Here is an 18563-nt window from a genome sequence, read left to right as displayed (position 1 = left end):
GGAGGCTTTTGAAAACGATGACGCATGTTTAGTCATGTGACACATTGTACCAGTGCCGCCAGATTGGAAATGTCCAAGTATCGTACCAGAAGCTCAATTATTGTATTTGGAAGAAAATGATTGTACACGAGTCAAATGTACAGAATACAGCTATTTATCTAAACCAACAACTTTGGCATGACCTGCAAATTACCACGATAGATAACCAGGCGTGCCGGGTCTACACTGGACGCGAGCAGTGCGACGAAATTCTATAGAAACCATTATCATTAGTGACTGTCTGCACTGGATGCAACATGACAGTAAACTGATGCCTCGTTCTATTTATGACGTATACAGCCGTTAACTCCACATCTGAGCCACTGTCATCGGAAGCCTGTGTGTTGCCAGATGTTGAGGGGGTTCTTGCCATCATGGACGGCAACCTAGTGCACGTTGGCTTTAAAGCAGGGCACCCTCATGCATTCTTAACACACTCCGAGGTGTGCGTGAGCTCATTTAGAGTGTCTGTAATGAGCCGATTTCGTGTATGAATATAGAAGCCCTATGACTACCATAATATGAATTGTCATGAAATGATCGTACATTATGGGATATATATATATTTTTTTTTTTTTTTTTCCAGGCCCAGCAGAAATGCATGCAAATGCCATGAAGAGACCGTGTAAATGGAGAAAATATAATACAGAAAAAAAGAAAGCAACTATACAAGAAATACAATTCAGTCCAAACAGATAAAAGGCTTGAATTTTTATTGTAAATTCTGGATTTCTTTGCATTTTAAGTGGAATACAATATAAATACTTTAAAATCATAACAAAACTACGCAGTCTGAGTTGTGTGGTTGTCATTGAATGAGAAAGGGCACGATTGTTGTGACCTGTAGCGAGATGAGAGAGAGAAAGTAGAGAGAGAGAAACAGATAGAGATAAGCAGTAAGCCTCCGAGTGTTTCTCTGAGGGAGGTTGCAGAAGGATATGGGGCATCAGTTATGCCCATGCTGCAATTTTTCCCAAACAAGAAAGTTCTCTCTCCTCTCAGTGTAAACAATATAACCCACCAGCAGTCATGACTCAGATCTGTGAGAGAGGGCAGAAACAAACACATAATTGTACAGGTTTTCCCAAACACTTCCGTATGTTGTTCTAACCTTAAAAGAGATGCTTGAGAGACCAGAGCAGTCAGACACAGTTAACCATTTTGTTTTCATAAAGTTATGGTTAATTGATCAATTATGCATATCAACATCTATATCTACCATTCAAAGGTTTGGGGTCAATAAGACTTTTTCAGTTTTCTTCAGAGTTTCTTAATGCTGTTAAAGACTCTTAGGGGCCATTCACACAGAATGCATCTTTGCGTCTAATGGTCATACACGTCTGTCTAGTGCATTTACAATGGCAAAGTAGCGTATTGGAATGGAAAAACGCATTCTGTGTGAACAGCCCCTTATGCTATACAATGCTACATTTAATTAATGAAAAGTGCAGTAAAAACAGTAATAATGTATGACAATTTAAAATAACACTTCTATTATAACATTTATTAAAATGTAGCTTTCAGCATCATTACTCCAGTTTTCAGTGTAATATGATCCTTCAGAAATCATTCTAATATGAGGATTTGGTGCTCAAGAAACATTTATTTTTATTATTATTATTATCAATGTTGAAAGCAGTTATGCTGCTTAATCATTTTTGTGGAAACTGATCCATTTTTTTCAGGATTCTAGAAAGTAGGAATCTTTTGTAACATTTGACATTACTGTGCGATTTTTAACATGTCCTTGCTGAATAGAAGTATTGATTTCTTAATTTAAAAAATAAATAAATAAAACTCACCCAAACTTTTGAATATTAGTGTATATTAGTTTTTTAGTACAGCGGAAATATAGTAATACAGGCAATGGAAACTCAAAATCCAGCACTTCGATATTTGTCACTTATAAAAAAGAAAGAAAAAAGTGTCATGATAAAAACAAATCAAACACGTACGTCATCGATGTCCTCATCGTCACTCGCAATATCATCAAACTGAATCTCATCATCGTCTCCAGGTCCAAATGTGTCAGTTTCATTGATTTTAGCTGCAGGAAAGAAAGAAGATTAGCCAAGAGTCTTCACTTGCATGCATCTACGTCATCTGACATTTACAATTGTGGGCGATTTGTTTTAGTACCATGACATTTCCATAAAACATTTCCAGTAAACAGAAATCAGTAAGGCCAGTTTGAGACTCACCGTGTTCTGGAAGCTCTCCATAGGCTTTAAGACTGCGGGCCTCATCTGCATTGTACTTTAAAATGACATCTGCTTTGGTATCCTGTGAAATACATATTCAAGAATTCAAAAACGTTTAATTTCATAATAAAATATCAATTGATAAATTGCAAACAAAAAAACTACCTGGTAATCTCTAAGACCAACGAGGATTATGTCAGATGCATTGATCCAAACCTAAAGGAGATATGACAGTATGTTTAATACTTAGGCAAGAAAAAAAAGTTGTGTCCTTTTTAGGTTGTCTTCTAGGTAAGTAGAAATAAGAGAGGTAAAATTAGCAAAATTACATCAAATTATCTATACAGCCATAGAAATATGACAGTCATTCGAATCTATAAACCTACAGATCATTAACATCAGCTTACCTTTTTCCGGAGCTTTCCTCGAATGTGGCAGAGTCGCTTGACCCCATCAAAGCACATGGCCTCTAGCCGTCCATTTCCCAGCATTTTTATCACCTGACCATATTCTGGCACAAGACAAAGGAAATTCTTGGATAACTGAACTGGTTTGCGCGCGCGCACACACACACACACACACACACACACACACACTATAGATCAAACATTTGGGGTCAATAGGATTTAATGTTTTTGGAAGAACCAAACAAATATACAACAGAAAGAGTAATATTATTACAATTTAAATGAAATGTTTTCTATTTAATATATTTAAAAATGTAATTTATTCCTGTGATGGCAAAAAAAAGTTCAGCATCATTACTACAGTCTTCAGTGCCACATAATCCTTCAGAAATCATTTAAAATTATTTATTTTAAATGTTAACATTTATCAAATATGATACACACTTACTGACCCCAAACATTTGAGAAAAGACTGATGAGATGAAAATGGTCATTTATTGCACATCATATACAGAGGGCCAAACTATTGGTGGATTTGAATTCGATCCCACATGTTGTGTATGTTTCCTTACCCTGGCCATCCTCCTTGAAAACCAGCTCTCTCTTCTCTGACTCGTTCTCGTTCTTACCACGCCGCCGATTTTTACCTCCTTTACCTACAGAGATGAAATTAACACTTTGAATTATCTTGTACGTAATAAGCAGATATTAGATCTTCCCCTATATTTCAGTTCCCTCTCTCATGCTGGATATCACCTTTTCCAAAAGCTACAATATTGGATTCAATTAAAACCCTTGTACATATATTTACATACACGTGACACACTGTATATGTAGTAATAAGGCTGACAGGCCTTTACTTTCGCTCAGAATATTCACATTAACCCTATACAGCCTGCTGTATCATATTTGATAACATTCCTTTTGCCCTCTGATTGATAGTAGTAGCATGTGTCTTTAAGATACATTATCTTAAACATACATCCCTTTTATATCATTAGCAATATTTCAAGACAAACATTTATTGGACTGAAGCAACTTAGGTTTACGTGATGAAGTATTCTTTTATCTATTAATAATTTTTTTTAACATTTATCAAATATGAAACAACAGGTTTTTGAATAATAATAATTTTTTTTACTTTTATAGCACCTTTCCAAAGCCAGAGGTTGCTCTATAAAACTGGGCTTTTATCATAAAATTAAGCATTAAATATTTCTAGACTATATTATTATTATTATATTATCAGGGGACAGAGTGACAATTTTAGATTTTGAGGTAAAGTCCAATAACCCGTTTTATTTACGAACACCAAAAAAAAGTCATTTTCTCACTATTATTGGATGCCAGACTTCAACCTGGTTAATATACCATAAATTTGCCCATCATGCAGAATAAAATAACTTGTTTTAAAGGGGTCATATGATACGATTTCAAGTTTTCCTTTCTCTTTGGAGTGTTACAAGCTGATTGTGCATAGATAAGATCCCTGAAGTTGCAAAGACTAAAGTCTCAAAACCAAAGAGATATTCTTTATCAAAGTTAAGACTCTGCCACGCCCCCCTAAAACGGCTCGTTCTAACACGCCCACACATATCTACCTCACTATGTGGGAATATTTGCATAATGCCGCCCAAATGTGCACGCAAAGAAAGAAGGCGTGGTTTCAGTAACCGCAGTTAGTGTTGAAGCAGCATGTCAGGGAGACGCTGTGTGTTTCTAGGCGAAAGCAAAAGCACTTTATTTGGCCTTCCGAAAGTAGATGCATTTAGGAATCTTTAAGATCACTTACAACAGAACAGCAATGCATTTTATGGACGACCGTTTCGTGAACCTAGGAGAGGAGGTAATTCTGACTTTGCTATGACAATCTGGCGCTTCTGAATCAGCTACTGTTTTGTTATTAGTTTAAGTATTTGCTATTGACTGTTCAAATGCAGAGTTTTGCACATCAAGAGCGAGTGCGAGAGGGGGTCAGCCGTCTTAACCGTGGCTTGTGTACTGCAAACACAAACCAGCTTCATCACTGTGTCTGTCACGCGACTCTGTTCCCCTTTCGGGCTTGAACTGATGGTAAAACTAATGACATTATTTACTGTCTTTACATTTATTTTGAAAGATGAAGCTCGTGATTATGGTAAGGGGCGTTACATTTCCGACGAGTGCTTGTGGTGTTCAGCCAATCACAATGCACTGGGTCAGCTGGCCAATCAGAGCAGACTGCGCTTGTCGGAAGGAGGGACTTTGTAGAAAACGAAGCGTTTGAGAGAGGCGGGGCATAGAGGACCTACAATAATGTACAGTATTTGAAAAATAATGTGTTTTTTGAACATTAAAGCATGTCAACATATTCTGTTACACCAAATAATGATCTTTAAAAAAGCATCATATGACCCCTTTAAACGAACCAGTTATCTGAATGACACACAAATAACATACAAAAGGCAGTTGTCGCCGCATACCGGCGTAATGATGCAACACACAGAAAGGGTAACTTTACAGGCCACAAACGGTCTGGTTATACACATCAGTGTCGGCATCGTAAAAATACACTACAGCTCAACTAGCGCGTGGTTCGAGTGAGGAGCGCCGCATTGCTCGCGCAGGCCGGGCGACTTCACTCAGCTCCGTTAACAACTGCTCAAACAATAAAGAGTGTTATATTTCCCTTACCTTTATTCTTTGGCATGTTCGGATTACAAATACTTCTGTCTTTGTTCGGTGATGTCGTATAACAAAGTATTTGAATAAAGAACTGTTCAGTTTCAAGGAGGAGGATGTCAAATAACTTCCCTCTCCCTTTTTTTCTGAAGACTTCCGGTTAAGCAGTAATCCACGCCTGCGCACAACACGATTTTACATAAAAACTTTATTTATACTCTCAAAGACACCATTTCATTGGGCTGGAAATACAAAGCGCCAGAACGTGTCCATTGAGGACAATACATTTTAAAAGTTTCAATGCTGCGGAGTAATTCGAAGAAAAACATACAACTGAATTGCAAGATTTATTTTACTTAAACTTAATCAGATTGTTTTTTAATACAGGGGTAAAAACCTGCTCTTTCAAGCACAACCGTGCTGCAAAAATACATGGCCAGTGTTACACAATAGTGGCCAGAAGAGATCACTAGGACATATTTCTCACTTGCACTGTTATTATTAAAATACAGCAGCAACAATAAAAAAGAACAGTTTAACTAATTCATGTAAATTAATTCCAGAACATGCAGACGTCGTCTGTGGCCCGAGTCTCACCAAACATGTGGCCTCACATACAGACATACATATACATTAACATAAAAAAAAAAAAAACAGTTCATTGCCAGGTATAAAATAATACATTATGAATAGTCTTTAAAATTATGATTGAGAAAACTGGAACAATCTTGGTTAATAGCCTGCATATTTCCCTTTAATTTCATGAAGAGAATGAACATCAAAAAACACAAAAAAGGAGTGTTAGGAATCACTTAAGAGTAAGACAGCAGTATATTGGTCATTCCCAGTAAAAAAAAAAAAAACTGCCCTTATATATCCATCTACCGTCAGCTCCTACATTATGTTACCGTATCCATTATGAAAGACACAGCATACAAGTGTTCTCATATGAGTAGCTCTTATATGAAGGGTATTGATCTGCTGGAGAGGAAGATGATTTAAAGCATGAGGTCACTATTTGGATTGCTTTTTTTGCAAATCAAATGCCCTTTAAGACATGTGCATGACAAAGGGTTTTTGGACCACTTTGCCTAATTAAAACACTATATCAACACAAAATTCTTGGTTTGTGACGCACTACATCTCTAGGGACATACAATGAGGATTGTAAGTTAACTTGCATAGTTCTCTTTGATTTCACAAACGGTTTCAACACTGCAGCATGTTTAAACACCATCTAAAGTTGCGTGTAGTGGCATTACTGACTGACAGCTTTCTTTCAAAAGGAAAAGCTTGAGTAAGCCATTTCAGCACGTGAGGTCTGTCTTGAAGAGGGTGGGCACAGCTATGATCCGATAATAATACTAGAATTAGTATGGCTCCATGCAATCGCTAGACATGACATCACCACCACCACAATACAGAAAACAAACTGTGAATCACAGCGCCTTAACATCATACATTATCTCCACACAGACTCACAGAAATATTTTCATATTCATATATAATTCCCATATGAAGTACATTTCATAAAACAATTGTACATTAATTTAATATTCTCCTAAGAGCTTTTTTATAATATTCTACATGATGATGCATCAATGACAAGAACTAAAAAAAAAAAAAAAAAAAAAAGTGTTTGTTTTTTTGGTTTGGGCTGCTATTCCATGACGACAGTAGAACCACCATACATCTCACACATTTATGTGCCATTTGTAGTTTGGGGTTTAAATCTGAACGGTCACAGGGCAGTAGAGGTCAGGTTTTTGACACCACGACGCTGAGCGAGTGTGGAGCATCCCACCGGATCCAGAACGGGAGAAACATTTCTGTTCAGGGCTGAATAGGTGGCTGCCATTGCTCCCTGAGATAAAAGGGGAAAATAATAAGAATACGGAGTCAAACAGAAGCATTAACTATTATAATTAGTGCTGGGCAACGATTAAAAATCGCGATTAATCGCATGATTTTCTGCGATTAATCGCATTGTTATGCTCAAAATTCAATGATGAATTCAAAAGTAGTGTATTGCGCGCTTTTATTTTAAAAGTACTGCTATATGAACAAAAGTGAAATAACATTTGTTTGCAAACACTTTAAACAAATAAGGTGCTTTTTTACAGCAGTATTCCCTTTACATAGTAGCAGTTAAATTATTTCTTGTAAACTCCAATTTAAACATTAATGTGATCAAATTAAATATAAAACCAAAGCTATTAGCCACTGCCAGGGCATTAAAGGGGTCATATGATGCTTTTTTAAAGATCATTATTTTGTGTATTTGGTGTAACAGAATATGTTGACATGCTTTAATGTTCAAAAAACACATTATTTTTCAAATACTGTACAGTATTGTAGGTCCTCTATGCCCCGCCTCTCTCAAACGCTTCGTTTTCTACAAAGTCCCTCCTTTCGACAAGCGCAGTCTGCTCTGATTGGCCAGCTGACCCAGTGCATTGTGATTGGCCGAACACCGCAAGCACTCGTCGGAAATGTAACGCCCCTTACCATAATCGCGAGCTTCATCTTTCAAAATAAATGTAAAGACAGAGCCCGAAAGGGGAACAGAGTCGCGTGACAGACACAGGGATGAAGCTGGTATGTGTTTGTGATGTGACACCCCCTCTCTCTCGCTCTCGCGCTCTCAATTCTCAATTCAATTCAAATGAGCTTTATTGGCATGACTTGCACAGTATTGCCAAAGCATTGTCCATTACATGAATAAACAATTATATAATACATAAACAAAACAACAATAGATATGTAAAATAATTAAGTAAATAAGTACGTGTACTTTCTTTTTTTCCACAAACAAGAAAAATATTAAAGGCATTGTTTAAAAATTAAAAAAAAAAATAAATAAATAAATAGCACAACAGTACATAACACTCTCTCTAAAAAAAAAAAGTTATGCTCAGAGTCTCGATCATAACATTATAACAGGCACCTTCCGAGTTGAGACCTGCACTATCACGGGACCCAATGCTGCGCAACAGAGTGCGGCGCGGGACCACACTTGATGGGCTAGTGTGGACGGTTAAAGACTCGTGAGTGTGCGCGGGATGCGGGAGAAGAAAATGATTCGCGGGACTCCCGCAAAATAGACATATCTAAACATAAAATATCTAAAAACAATATATAAATTGTTATTCATCTATTGCACAAAAGCAACAAGAACAACTAATATAACAAAAATGATTAACATGCACAAGCATAGACCGTTTCTATTTATAACACGTGTTTGCCGCATTGAGCAATGTAGACAGTCACAGATCTGTTGATTTCAGGAACGCATTGGCCAATCAAAGGTATTTAAGTTAGAATCTACTCACCGCTCAAAAGTTCTTGCGCAGTGCTGAAAATTGTGTGCTTACGAATCCTCTCATTAACACACGAAGTGTAGACATTATGGAAGATTCATTGTGCATATATTCATTGTGTTATAACAGCTATGAGATCATGATGAACTGAGATGTCAGCTTTTTAGTGATAATAAATGCACGCAGCAGCCCATGCTTGCTTTTCTGTTAAAAATAACAGGGAACAGTGGTCTGTGAATGTTGATGTTTAGCCTAAATAATTTTATCGGGAGCGTTCATGTGAGCGCTGCTGCAGTTTTTGGGTAGGACTGCATGATAAATCGAAATGGAATTGAAATCACGATTCGACAGAAGCTGCGATTGTCATGCGTATCTTTCAGTGAAGCACGGTTCGGTGATCAGCAGTAAATCTCCATCCAAAGGCCAGAGGGCGCTCTCGCGCTGAAACTCCAAATATGCCTCGCAGAAGAAACCCAGAAAATGTCTATAGCGGTAGCTGGATAAACAGAAGATTTAACTGCTTTTATTGATTTAACGTGATTAATAAACTCACGATTATGACAATATATGGTTTATTGGAGTTCTTATTATTATAATTTTCATTAAAGGGGTCATATGATGCGATTTCAAGTTTTCCTTTCTCTTTGGAGCGTTACAAGCTGATTGTGCATAGATAAGATCCCTGAAGTTGCAAAGACTAAAGTCTCAAAAAGTTTTGCGCATCATGTGTGTGCACGCGCGCGCGTGTGTGTGTGTGTGTGTGTGTGTGTGTGTGTGTGTGTGTGTGAGAGAGAGAGAGAGAGAGAGGGTCACATCACAGAGTCAGCTGTCTTAACAATAACTTGTGTACTGCAAAGACATACCAGCTTCATCACTGTGTCTGTCACGCGACTCTGTTCCCCTTCGGGCTCTGTCTTTACATTTATTTTGAAAGATGAAGCTCGCGATTATGGTAAGGGGCATTACATTTCTGACGAGTGCTTGCGGTGTTCGGCCAATCACAATGCACTGGGTCAGCTGGCCAATCAGATCAGACTGCGGTTGTCGGAAGGAGGGACTTCGTAGAAAACGAAGCGTTTGAGAGAGGCGGGGCATAGAGGACCTACAATAATGTACAGTATTTGAAAAATAATGTGTTTTTTGAACATTAAAGCATGTCAACATATTCTGTTACACCAAATAATGATCTTTAAAAAAAGCATCATATGACCCCTTTAAAATAAAGTATATTTATAATGCAATGCCTTTATCACTGCTTAGAATACTATGAAATATGTTGCGTGCCTTATTTTGTGAAAGAAGCCACATCATCTCACAGAAAGATTTCTTTCAAACACTCGACTGACGTTATGAAGTGAGTTTGGAGTAAAAATATGTTATTAAATGTGGTATTTTCACATGCTTTCAGATGGAGCAGCATTTACTACACAGAGCCGTAGTTCACTGAGAAGCTTATGCAAACAGCTGTCATTATCGCGAACAATTTCATAATCGCGCAATAAAATCGTCTGCCTTTTTTTTGCGTAACTTGTCAGTGAACTACGGCTCTGTGTAGTAAATGCTGCTCCATCTGAAAGCACGTGATGAAGATTTACTGCTGATTACAGAACCGGCTTTACTAACAAAATGCGCATGACAATCGCATTCGATTAATCGTGCAGCCCTATCTTTAATTCACATTGGTTGAGATGAGTGATGACGCCCATCCCAAGCCAGTACTGATCAACATCCCAACACCCCCTCCTGTGACCCATGGTTTGTCTGTATGTGTATTCAGAGCCAGTGAGCAACGGACTTTCATAATAATAAAAAATTGTGTTAATGCACGATAAAATAATTGTCGGTGTTAATTAATTAATGTGATATCGCACTAACTTGCCCAGCCCTAATTATAATGATAATACAGGACTGTTGGGGTGACAATGACATCATGATTCAAATTGCTAGCTTCACATTTGAAACTATTATTGCAAAGCAAACCTTCACTAGATGAGGTGCATCCTGGCGGTTAAGTTGGTATTTTGGTAGCTGGTCCTTGTTGACTATCCATGGGTGACGAAGAACTTGAGCAGCAGTCAGTCTCTTATGAGGATCAACGTGAAGCATCTTTGATACCAGGTCCTGTCACCAAAGAGGTTTAAAGACTATACATCAAATACATATACATGAGGCTAAGGAAGTCTGATAAACAAAAGGAGGGCCTTCAACCTTAGCCTCGAACGATACAGAATTCCAATATCCTCCAGAAAGCGAGAATTTCCCACTGCCAATCCGAACCAGAATTTCTTCCGGTGTATCTTCCGGGCCATTAGCAAACGGAGTAAACCTGAAGGATGGATAAGAGTGGTGAGTTTTTAAACTGATATGAATATTGTTTTTGAACTAAATCAAGATCTATATGCAACAGAAAAATGCATGCAGAAAATCTGATTTGAAAAGCATGTTAAAGTACCCTGTAAGCATGGTATAAAGGAGAACTCCAAGACTCCAGATATCACAGGCTGCATCATAGCCTTGCTTCTTCAGGACCTGAGGGGATAACACAAACACAAATAATAACAGAGTATTGAATATAACTTACAAAAATAATAGAATATAGATATATCTAGCCTCTCATCTAAAACAAATCAAAAGGTACCTCTGGAGCAACAAAGTTAGCAGTGTAGCATGGTGTCATCAGCAGTCCATTTTCTGCTCGGAGTTGTTTGGCAAAACCAAAATCACAGATCCTGATTGATTCTGGGTTGCCTGATTCATCCACGTACAGGATATTACTGGGCTTTAGGTCTCTGTGTACTACCTGTAACCAAAGTGACAATCTATTTACCTTGATAACAAATATACAGTATGAAATATTTAAATAAATATATATTTATTTAATAACCAAAGTGCAAATCTATGAACCATAACTCATAATAAATATATACATCTAAAATATGCATTTAAATAAAAAAATAAAAATAATAATAATGATGCATACGAGTTTGATTGAAGGCACACCAAAAAATACATTTCAATGGTGTAACAGTGTACTTAATTATCCTGGCTAAATTAAATCTTAATCAGTAATGTTTGCTGTGCGCGAGAATGCTCTTACCCCTTGGGCATGCAAATATTCAACAGTCTTTGTAATGGTGTGCAGGACAGCACTGGCCTCTCTCTCAGAGAAAAACTTTTGTCTGAGGATTTTATCCAGTAGTTCTCCGCCTTTCATCAACTCTGTGACCAGGTACACCGATCGCCCATCATTGAATACCTATAAACCCACAAAGACTCAGAATAACAGGAGACAAAACCTGAGACTTTCCGGTTATAAGTGTCCTGCAGGCACACAAACAATCACTCACGTCTTTCAGAGTGATGATGTTGGGATGTTGTCCATAACGCAGCAGAATCTCAACCTCCTCTGTGGGATCTCTCCTCTCCTTACTGATAATCTGCAATCCAACCATTGAAACCAAATGCAGCCTTGGTGAGCATAAGAATCTTCTTTTAAAATCATACCAACCCTAAACTTGTGAAGGGTACTGATGAATACACATGGAAAAACCAATTAATACTTTGACACACCTCTTTTACATCTGACAAAGCAATCAGAACTGCCAACACAGCTCTCTATAAAACTATAAGAACCATGAAGACATCAGTAACAAAACAGATGTAGAGATATATTTACCTTGACTGCATAGTCCATGCCTGTGCTCTTGTGCACACAGCGCTTGCAGATGGAGTAAGAGCCCACACCAATGTCTTCTTTAACATCATATACATCCGTGAACTGAAGCGTGCTCCGGTGGGGTTGCTGTATAACATACATGCATACACTTTATTCCCATGTTGCAGGTGTGAGAGAAGTGTGTGAGTGACGCAAGGATACCTGCAGTATGCCGCTCATGTTGAGGTTGCTCTGAATGGGTGGCTGGCTCTCCTCTTCTACTCCAAGGGAAACAAAGCTAAACCCTCTAAAGAGCTGATGGGCATTGGCACTTGGAGGGACACCAGGAGAGTCTGGGACAAATTAAAAAGTAAACTGAGTACCAGTAGATTGTTGGGATTATAATATAATACATTATATTTGCATCATACACACCTCGTGGGGTTTTGGCAGTGAACTCCGAGTCAAAGTAAAATGTGTCGTCTGGCCTCTGGATGACTGGTTTAAAGGGAGGAGTCACTTCCTTTCTGTATAATTTCTAGGGGGGAAAAAACTAATTTAAATTTAAAATATATTTTTAAAGAAACTAAATGCATAAAAATTAGTACCCTGATGTTACAATTATAGCTGATACTGATAAGCCAATCATTTTTTTCCCCATGTTATATTTGTTAAATCGTCAATATTGAAATTCTATACTATTTTGTGTAAATAAATCAAAAATACGTTTTAAATTGAACAAGTGAATTTAGGCATCACAACATTATAATTTTACATGGTGTTTGCATATAAATGCGTCTAAGCAGTGTGTAGACACAACCAGCCTACAATGATAAAAATTAATTTTTTTAAATCCCCAAAAAACCTGAACCGTCTCAATTATCAAGCTGTTTTGATTTTCTGGGCAGTATGACATCATCGCCGACAGACTGTCCCGTATTAGCATATTTCCGCCCTCAGCCGGTAGTACGCTGTCCGTCGTTTTCTCCACGCTCGAGCAGCTAAAGCGACAACAGTGTCTCATAAGCAAAGCAGGTGTTTTGTAGTTGGATGTTAAAGTGAACACGAGTCACTGAGGATGCAGTGGATTAGTTTTGTTTTTGATGGTAAAACGCCACCAATACTCAAAAAACGGGGGGTGGGGTGAGCAGTAGCTCATTATCACTTAAAGAGACATGCACTGAAACAGGTCGCTGTGAAGGTAAAAGGGTGTTGTTTTACAAAATTATTGAGGAATTTTAACCAAAGTATGTTGCAGACTTTTCATGGAGACCCTAAAAAAAAAATCATACCAACTTGTGAAAAACGGTCATCCGATGTCCCCTTTAATAGATGGAAAAGCCTCTAATCACAGCGGCAACATGAGGATGTTTAGATGATTTTTTACTTATGGATTCATTATATCTGTGAATCATAAGTTTTTCTTAAAACTTAGATTCCGCATATAAGAAAATTAATCCTGGAACTTGTGATTATTGCAAGGTTATTCAATGACTGACTAAAAACGTATTTGTCATAAAAATGTTTTTTAAAAAAAACTTACATTCCAGTCAATTGTGCTGAAGAACGAATGTCTTTTGATCTCTTCTACTCCATCAGGCCCGGCTCCTGAAATTCCAACCCAAACAATCAATGAACAGACTGAAATTCACCAAATTTACTCAGCATGTACAACCTGTTCTTGGAAAACTAGTAGAAAATGAGCTTTCGTCACCTAAGCGGTTGCCAGGATTCCTCTTGAACAGATTGCGGAGCAGAGACTGGGCCTCTGGGCTAAGAAACGGAGGCATGCCCAGCTTGGCCCTGGAGACACAGAAACCAACGTCAGGACAAAGACTCCATTATAAAGATCGGCGTTTTGAGTAAATAAGACTTACTTTAAGATCATTGTCATGGTCTCCTTTCGGTCTTTCCCTTGGAATGGAAGCGTTCCGGTAAGCATTTCAAACTGAGGAGGTAGAAATACATCATAATCACTGCACTGTGACACAAAAATTATGTTGTAATATACAAATACAATATTAACCCTCTTACCATTAGCACACCGTAGGACCACCAATCAGCACTGTGAGTGTGACCTCTGCGGTTGACCACCTCTGGAGCCATATATTCCACCGTACCACAGAATGAATATGCCTTGTTCTCATGGTCAATGGACTCTTTACTCAACCCAAAGTCTAGGAAACACACACAAAGACACAACCAATCTTACTAAGACTTATCATTGTGAGATTCTGACAAAATGCTCAAAAAGACAAATCTGAAACTATGACAAACTCATTCAAGATTGTTATATACCAAGTTATCATTATTAGTGATAAAACACACATACCTGTAAGTTTGATGTGTCCATCATTATCCAAAAGAATACTGAAAGAGATTCAAATTTAGTTCTCTTATGCAAATGTGCAATACATTGAGTTAGTCAAAGTGTGATTATTAGAAACATCGTAATATGTGGATATATTACAATTATTTATTGATTAGAATTAGAATTATTCAAATATTTGTGGTATATAATGTGTTCTTAAACATGTAGTTACTATGCACTTTGCTGTTGTACTGAGCCGAGATACCTCACACTTTACTTAATACGTGGGTGAGAAGCATACTTTTCTGGTTTGAGATCTCTGTAGATGATTCCCAGTCCATGTAAATGGTTCAAGGCCAAAGCCAACTCTGCAAGGTAGAACTTTACATCCTCCTCTGTAAACATCACCTACATAAAGACATGAAAAGGGGGTAGAAGAATTTACAGAACTTCATCTATTCTTACATTATTTTAAACTGTTGATTCATATTTAAATGAGATTTACAAGTACATCATCATTCAAACGTCAATTTCTTTTTGCAAGAAATTTATATTTTTATTTAGCAAGGATGGATTAAATCAATCAAAAGTGACAGTAAAGATTCTTACATTGTTACAAAAACTATTTTAAATAAATGCTGTGCTTTTAAACATTCTATTTGTCAAAGAGTCCTGAAGAAAACTTATCACAGTTTCCACAAAAATATTAAGCAGCCATTTTGACTGATAACACAATTTTTACTGCGCAACTAATCAGTATATTAGAATGATGCCTAAAGGATCGTGTGACACTAAAGACTGGAGTAATGATGCTGAAAATTCAGCTTTGCCATCATAGACATATATTACATTTTTAAATATATTAGATTATAAAATTGATTATAAAATAATAAAAGATTTTTGCAATAATATTTCACAATATTACTGTTTTTACTGTATTTGTGATTACATAAATGCAGCCTTGGTGAGAATAAGAGACTTCTTTCAAAAACATAAAAAAAATATATATATATTGTACATTTTTCTGTCCCTAGACACATAATTCACCTCTTTGGACAGGCGAGTGAAGAGATCTCCTCCTCTGAGAAAGTCCAGAATCAGATAGAGTTTGCCTTCTGTCTGAAATGCTGAGGAATCAAAAGAAAAGATTCAAGATTTGTAACACGTGCATTTAAATATAATTAGTAATAAGAAGTTGTACTCCAAGTTCAATTAAAGTTCAACAGAAACACAAAACCATGAAGCGTAAGAATCTGATTGGTGATGGGATGTCAATAACTCACCATAGTGCAGTTTAACAATAAAAGGATGGTTGACCTCAACTAGTATGTCTCTCTCCATCTTTGTACGCATTCGATCTCGTACTGAAACCACACACACAGCCAAACAAAAACATTATACATCCCCATTATAAAAAATTCCTTTTTCAGTTTGTGCAACTTCAATAATAATGCACTGACAGCAAACGCTTTTAAAGAAGTTGTCAACACATAAAACAATATACAAACACACACACACACCTTTCAATGTAGCTTTCTTTAATACTTTCATAGCATAGAGCTGTCCTGCATCGGGCTCAGTTATCTTCTTGACAAGGAATACCTGCAGAAGCATGCGCCATTATTAAATGAAAACCAACAGAATGATGCTTTTGCATGTAAACAATAATAAAAACAGATAACGTTCGATTTTCACATATGCGAGCAGTTCACCTTGCCAAAAGATCCCTGGCCCAGCACCTTGCAGAGTTCAAACTGTCGTGTGTCCGCTTTTTCTGAGCCCTCCTTGACGTGGTGAGTGATGCTGATTTCCTTGACCAAGCCCTCATCCTATAAAGGAGACATATGAGGTATGAGGATGCTCGTGTCAACAACAAAACATGCAATACAACATCAAACCAGCAACCACAGAACATGTCTCTTCTTCTGTTCTTTTAAAAACAGTTATCACAGCTGTGTAACTTAAAAAAAAAAAATCAATGCTAAAAAACAATTGTCAAAATACACCATCACTTCAACACGTCAATACAAACTCATGCCCAAAAAAGGTCTGAGAGTCAAGCAAACACACACACACAGCAGAGGAGCAGCATGCCAAAGCCTGTAGGAGGAGAGAGAGAATAAACACCAAATAAAAGAAGCAGAGGGTATAAACCAGGCCCATCTGACTAACTGAATGAATAAATGACTGAACTCCCACAACTGTCCAGAAGATAAACTCTAGATGCTAAAATACAAACTTAATGATAATATGTATTAGATAGAGCTAAAAGTGCTACACTCAACTTCATATCATGTATCGTCTTCTTCCCTTCTTTCACTCTCTCTTTCTCTTAACATACACTTGAGATGAGAAACAGGGTGGGACTGGCTCATAATCTAGTCATACACATGAGTTCTATCAATAGATTGCACACACCAGTCTGCCAATATGAATGAAACTGAATGACGGATGACATCTGAAAAAGACAACAGATGTCAATATCCACCACAGAGGTAAAAAATGACAGAAAGAAAATGACAGGATAAGAGGAGGACAATATAAGTGCGTCAACAAGTCAGAAACGTGTGTGCATCGGTGCACAATAACAATTTGAGAGCAAATATCTTAAACAGGCCTTTTTATTCTGCTATGTTCTTGGTTTTACCATGTTTTTTTGGGAAACGATGTACTTCATTAATAATCAAAGCTTCTCTCCTGACCTGCTTTCACTAGAATTTCGAGCTGGCAGAATAGTTAGAAGCTCACCAATGACAGACAGAACCGTTTGTTTCATAAACATGGGTCTTTTAATCCAGCAAAGTTGACTTATTAAGAACAGAAGGATAAACTCACCAACAATAACAAAACGAGTTAATAGCTGTTAATACATCATGAATGTTGGCATGGCTGTAACACTGTATTGACCAATCAGCATCCATGACCAGAATTATCTATTTCAAAACTTCCCTTTTTGAAATAGACAAATTTACACTGCAAAACAAACTGGCACTGCAGTTCTGAAGTAGAATTTAGGCGCTTTTGCTCAGACAGTGTAATGCTGCTCTGAGGTTGCATAAATGCATTTGCACAGTCATATGCAACAGTATATTTTGATACTAAGCACTGAGATTGGTCAGAGCAGAAATATTTCAGTCTGGTTTTTTTAGCAGGAACAGAACAGCCTGTAAAATGCATTAATTAGATGGAGATTTATATGGAATGTGTCATTGTATTTAACTCTGTGTAGCATTTGGACCAATCAGACACACAACTTTTTGTTATATTTAACTAATAATATCTAACGCCCCCTCACCTAACCAAAGGGCCAATTACGAGGGTCTATGGACCCTTCCCCCGAAATGCACCTAACACCTCAGAAAGGCAGAACAGGCCTCTGGTTCCATGGCAACCAATGCTGATATCACTGGTTTTATTGCCTAAAGGAATGCGGGCAGAGAAACTCCCTCATTTTCCTCATAGGAAAGACACATAATGCCCAGAGAAATGGACTGTTCTCTAATTAATTCATAGGAAACCCTTTCTTTGATTGAATACACATATCCTTCAGGTCATTGTGTATACCATTACTGTTCTTGTATATTGTCTGTTGTAGTGTATGCTGTTTTATGCATGTTATGATAGACCACTAGTTAATATAACCTCACCTATATCATGTGTGGTCTCTATGAATTCATCTTCGGATGATCTAACTGAGAGTGCATATTACATGCTGATACCTATGCAACATATTGATGTCCTAAGAATCTTTACTAATTTGTGCATCAACACCCAAGCGAATTACATATGCGAAATACCATGCTTAGAAACAAAGGGCCATAAAAACGCAGAACTCCCACTTGAGATTCCGGACTTCCTCATTGGACAAGCCCATCTTGAGAGGCGTGAATCTCTGCAGGCTTTAAAGGCCACACTTCATGTGACCCGCCCCAGTCAGTGGTTCGGTCGATGCTAAGATGAAGATGTGAG

The 18563-nt window shown here is 37.5% G+C and overlaps 2 protein-coding genes across 3 annotated transcripts in view; both read right to left on the bottom strand.

The window, feature by feature from the left end:
• Positions 1-769: 769 nt before the first annotated feature.
• LOC107599950 (eukaryotic translation initiation factor 1A, X-chromosomal-like) lies at positions 770-5500 on the bottom strand. 2 transcript variants are annotated; one of them, XM_016291706.1, is made up of 8 exons: positions 5321-5500; positions 3220-3303; positions 2648-2751; positions 2406-2456; positions 2241-2322; positions 1995-2086; positions 1061-1079; positions 770-880 (listed from the first exon to the last, which is right to left on the bottom strand). In XM_016291706.1, the coding sequence occupies exons 1-7, from the start codon at positions 5334-5336 to the stop codon at positions 1074-1076; spliced, it is 435 nt and encodes a 144-aa protein (XP_016147192.1). In that variant the 5' UTR covers positions 5337-5500; the 3' UTR covers positions 770-880; positions 1061-1073. The 2 variants fall into 2 exon arrangements, with proteins under 2 accessions (XP_016147192.1, XP_016147191.1); XM_016291705.1 differs by having other exon boundaries at positions 770-1079; positions 5321-5499.
• Positions 5501-5692: 192 nt separating this feature from the next.
• Positions 5693-18563, bottom strand: part of LOC107599949 (ribosomal protein S6 kinase alpha-3-like) — a 21772-nt gene continuing 8901 nt past the window's right edge. The window contains exons 3-22 of the mRNA XM_016291704.1: positions 16307-16423; positions 16115-16196; positions 15878-15958; positions 15642-15721; positions 14896-15002; positions 14616-14653; positions 14318-14460; positions 14161-14231; positions 13998-14086; positions 13827-13891; positions 12719-12821; positions 12506-12636; positions 12305-12430; positions 11976-12065; positions 11726-11884; positions 11267-11428; positions 11081-11157; positions 10837-10954; positions 10609-10749; positions 5693-7172 (exon numbers count right to left, since the gene is read on the bottom strand). Coding sequence (XP_016147190.1) covers positions 7050-7172; positions 10609-10749; positions 10837-10954; positions 11081-11157; positions 11267-11428; positions 11726-11884; positions 11976-12065; positions 12305-12430; positions 12506-12636; positions 12719-12821; positions 13827-13891; positions 13998-14086; positions 14161-14231; positions 14318-14460; positions 14616-14653; positions 14896-15002; positions 15642-15721; positions 15878-15958; positions 16115-16196; positions 16307-16423 — 2103 coding nt within the window. The 3' untranslated portion in view covers positions 5693-7049. The remainder of the gene's footprint in view (positions 7173-10608; positions 10750-10836; positions 10955-11080; positions 11158-11266; positions 11429-11725; positions 11885-11975; positions 12066-12304; positions 12431-12505; positions 12637-12718; positions 12822-13826; positions 13892-13997; positions 14087-14160; positions 14232-14317; positions 14461-14615; positions 14654-14895; positions 15003-15641; positions 15722-15877; positions 15959-16114; positions 16197-16306; positions 16424-18563) is intronic.

The sequence above is a fragment of the Sinocyclocheilus grahami genome, unplaced genomic scaffold (assembly GCF_001515645.1).
Source record: "Sinocyclocheilus grahami isolate Dianchi unplaced genomic scaffold, SAMN03320097.WGS_v1.1 scaffold275.1, whole genome shotgun sequence".
Classification (NCBI taxonomy): Eukaryota; Metazoa; Chordata; class Actinopteri; order Cypriniformes; family Cyprinidae; genus Sinocyclocheilus; species Sinocyclocheilus grahami.
This window is presented reverse-complemented; position numbering and strand designations above follow the sequence as displayed.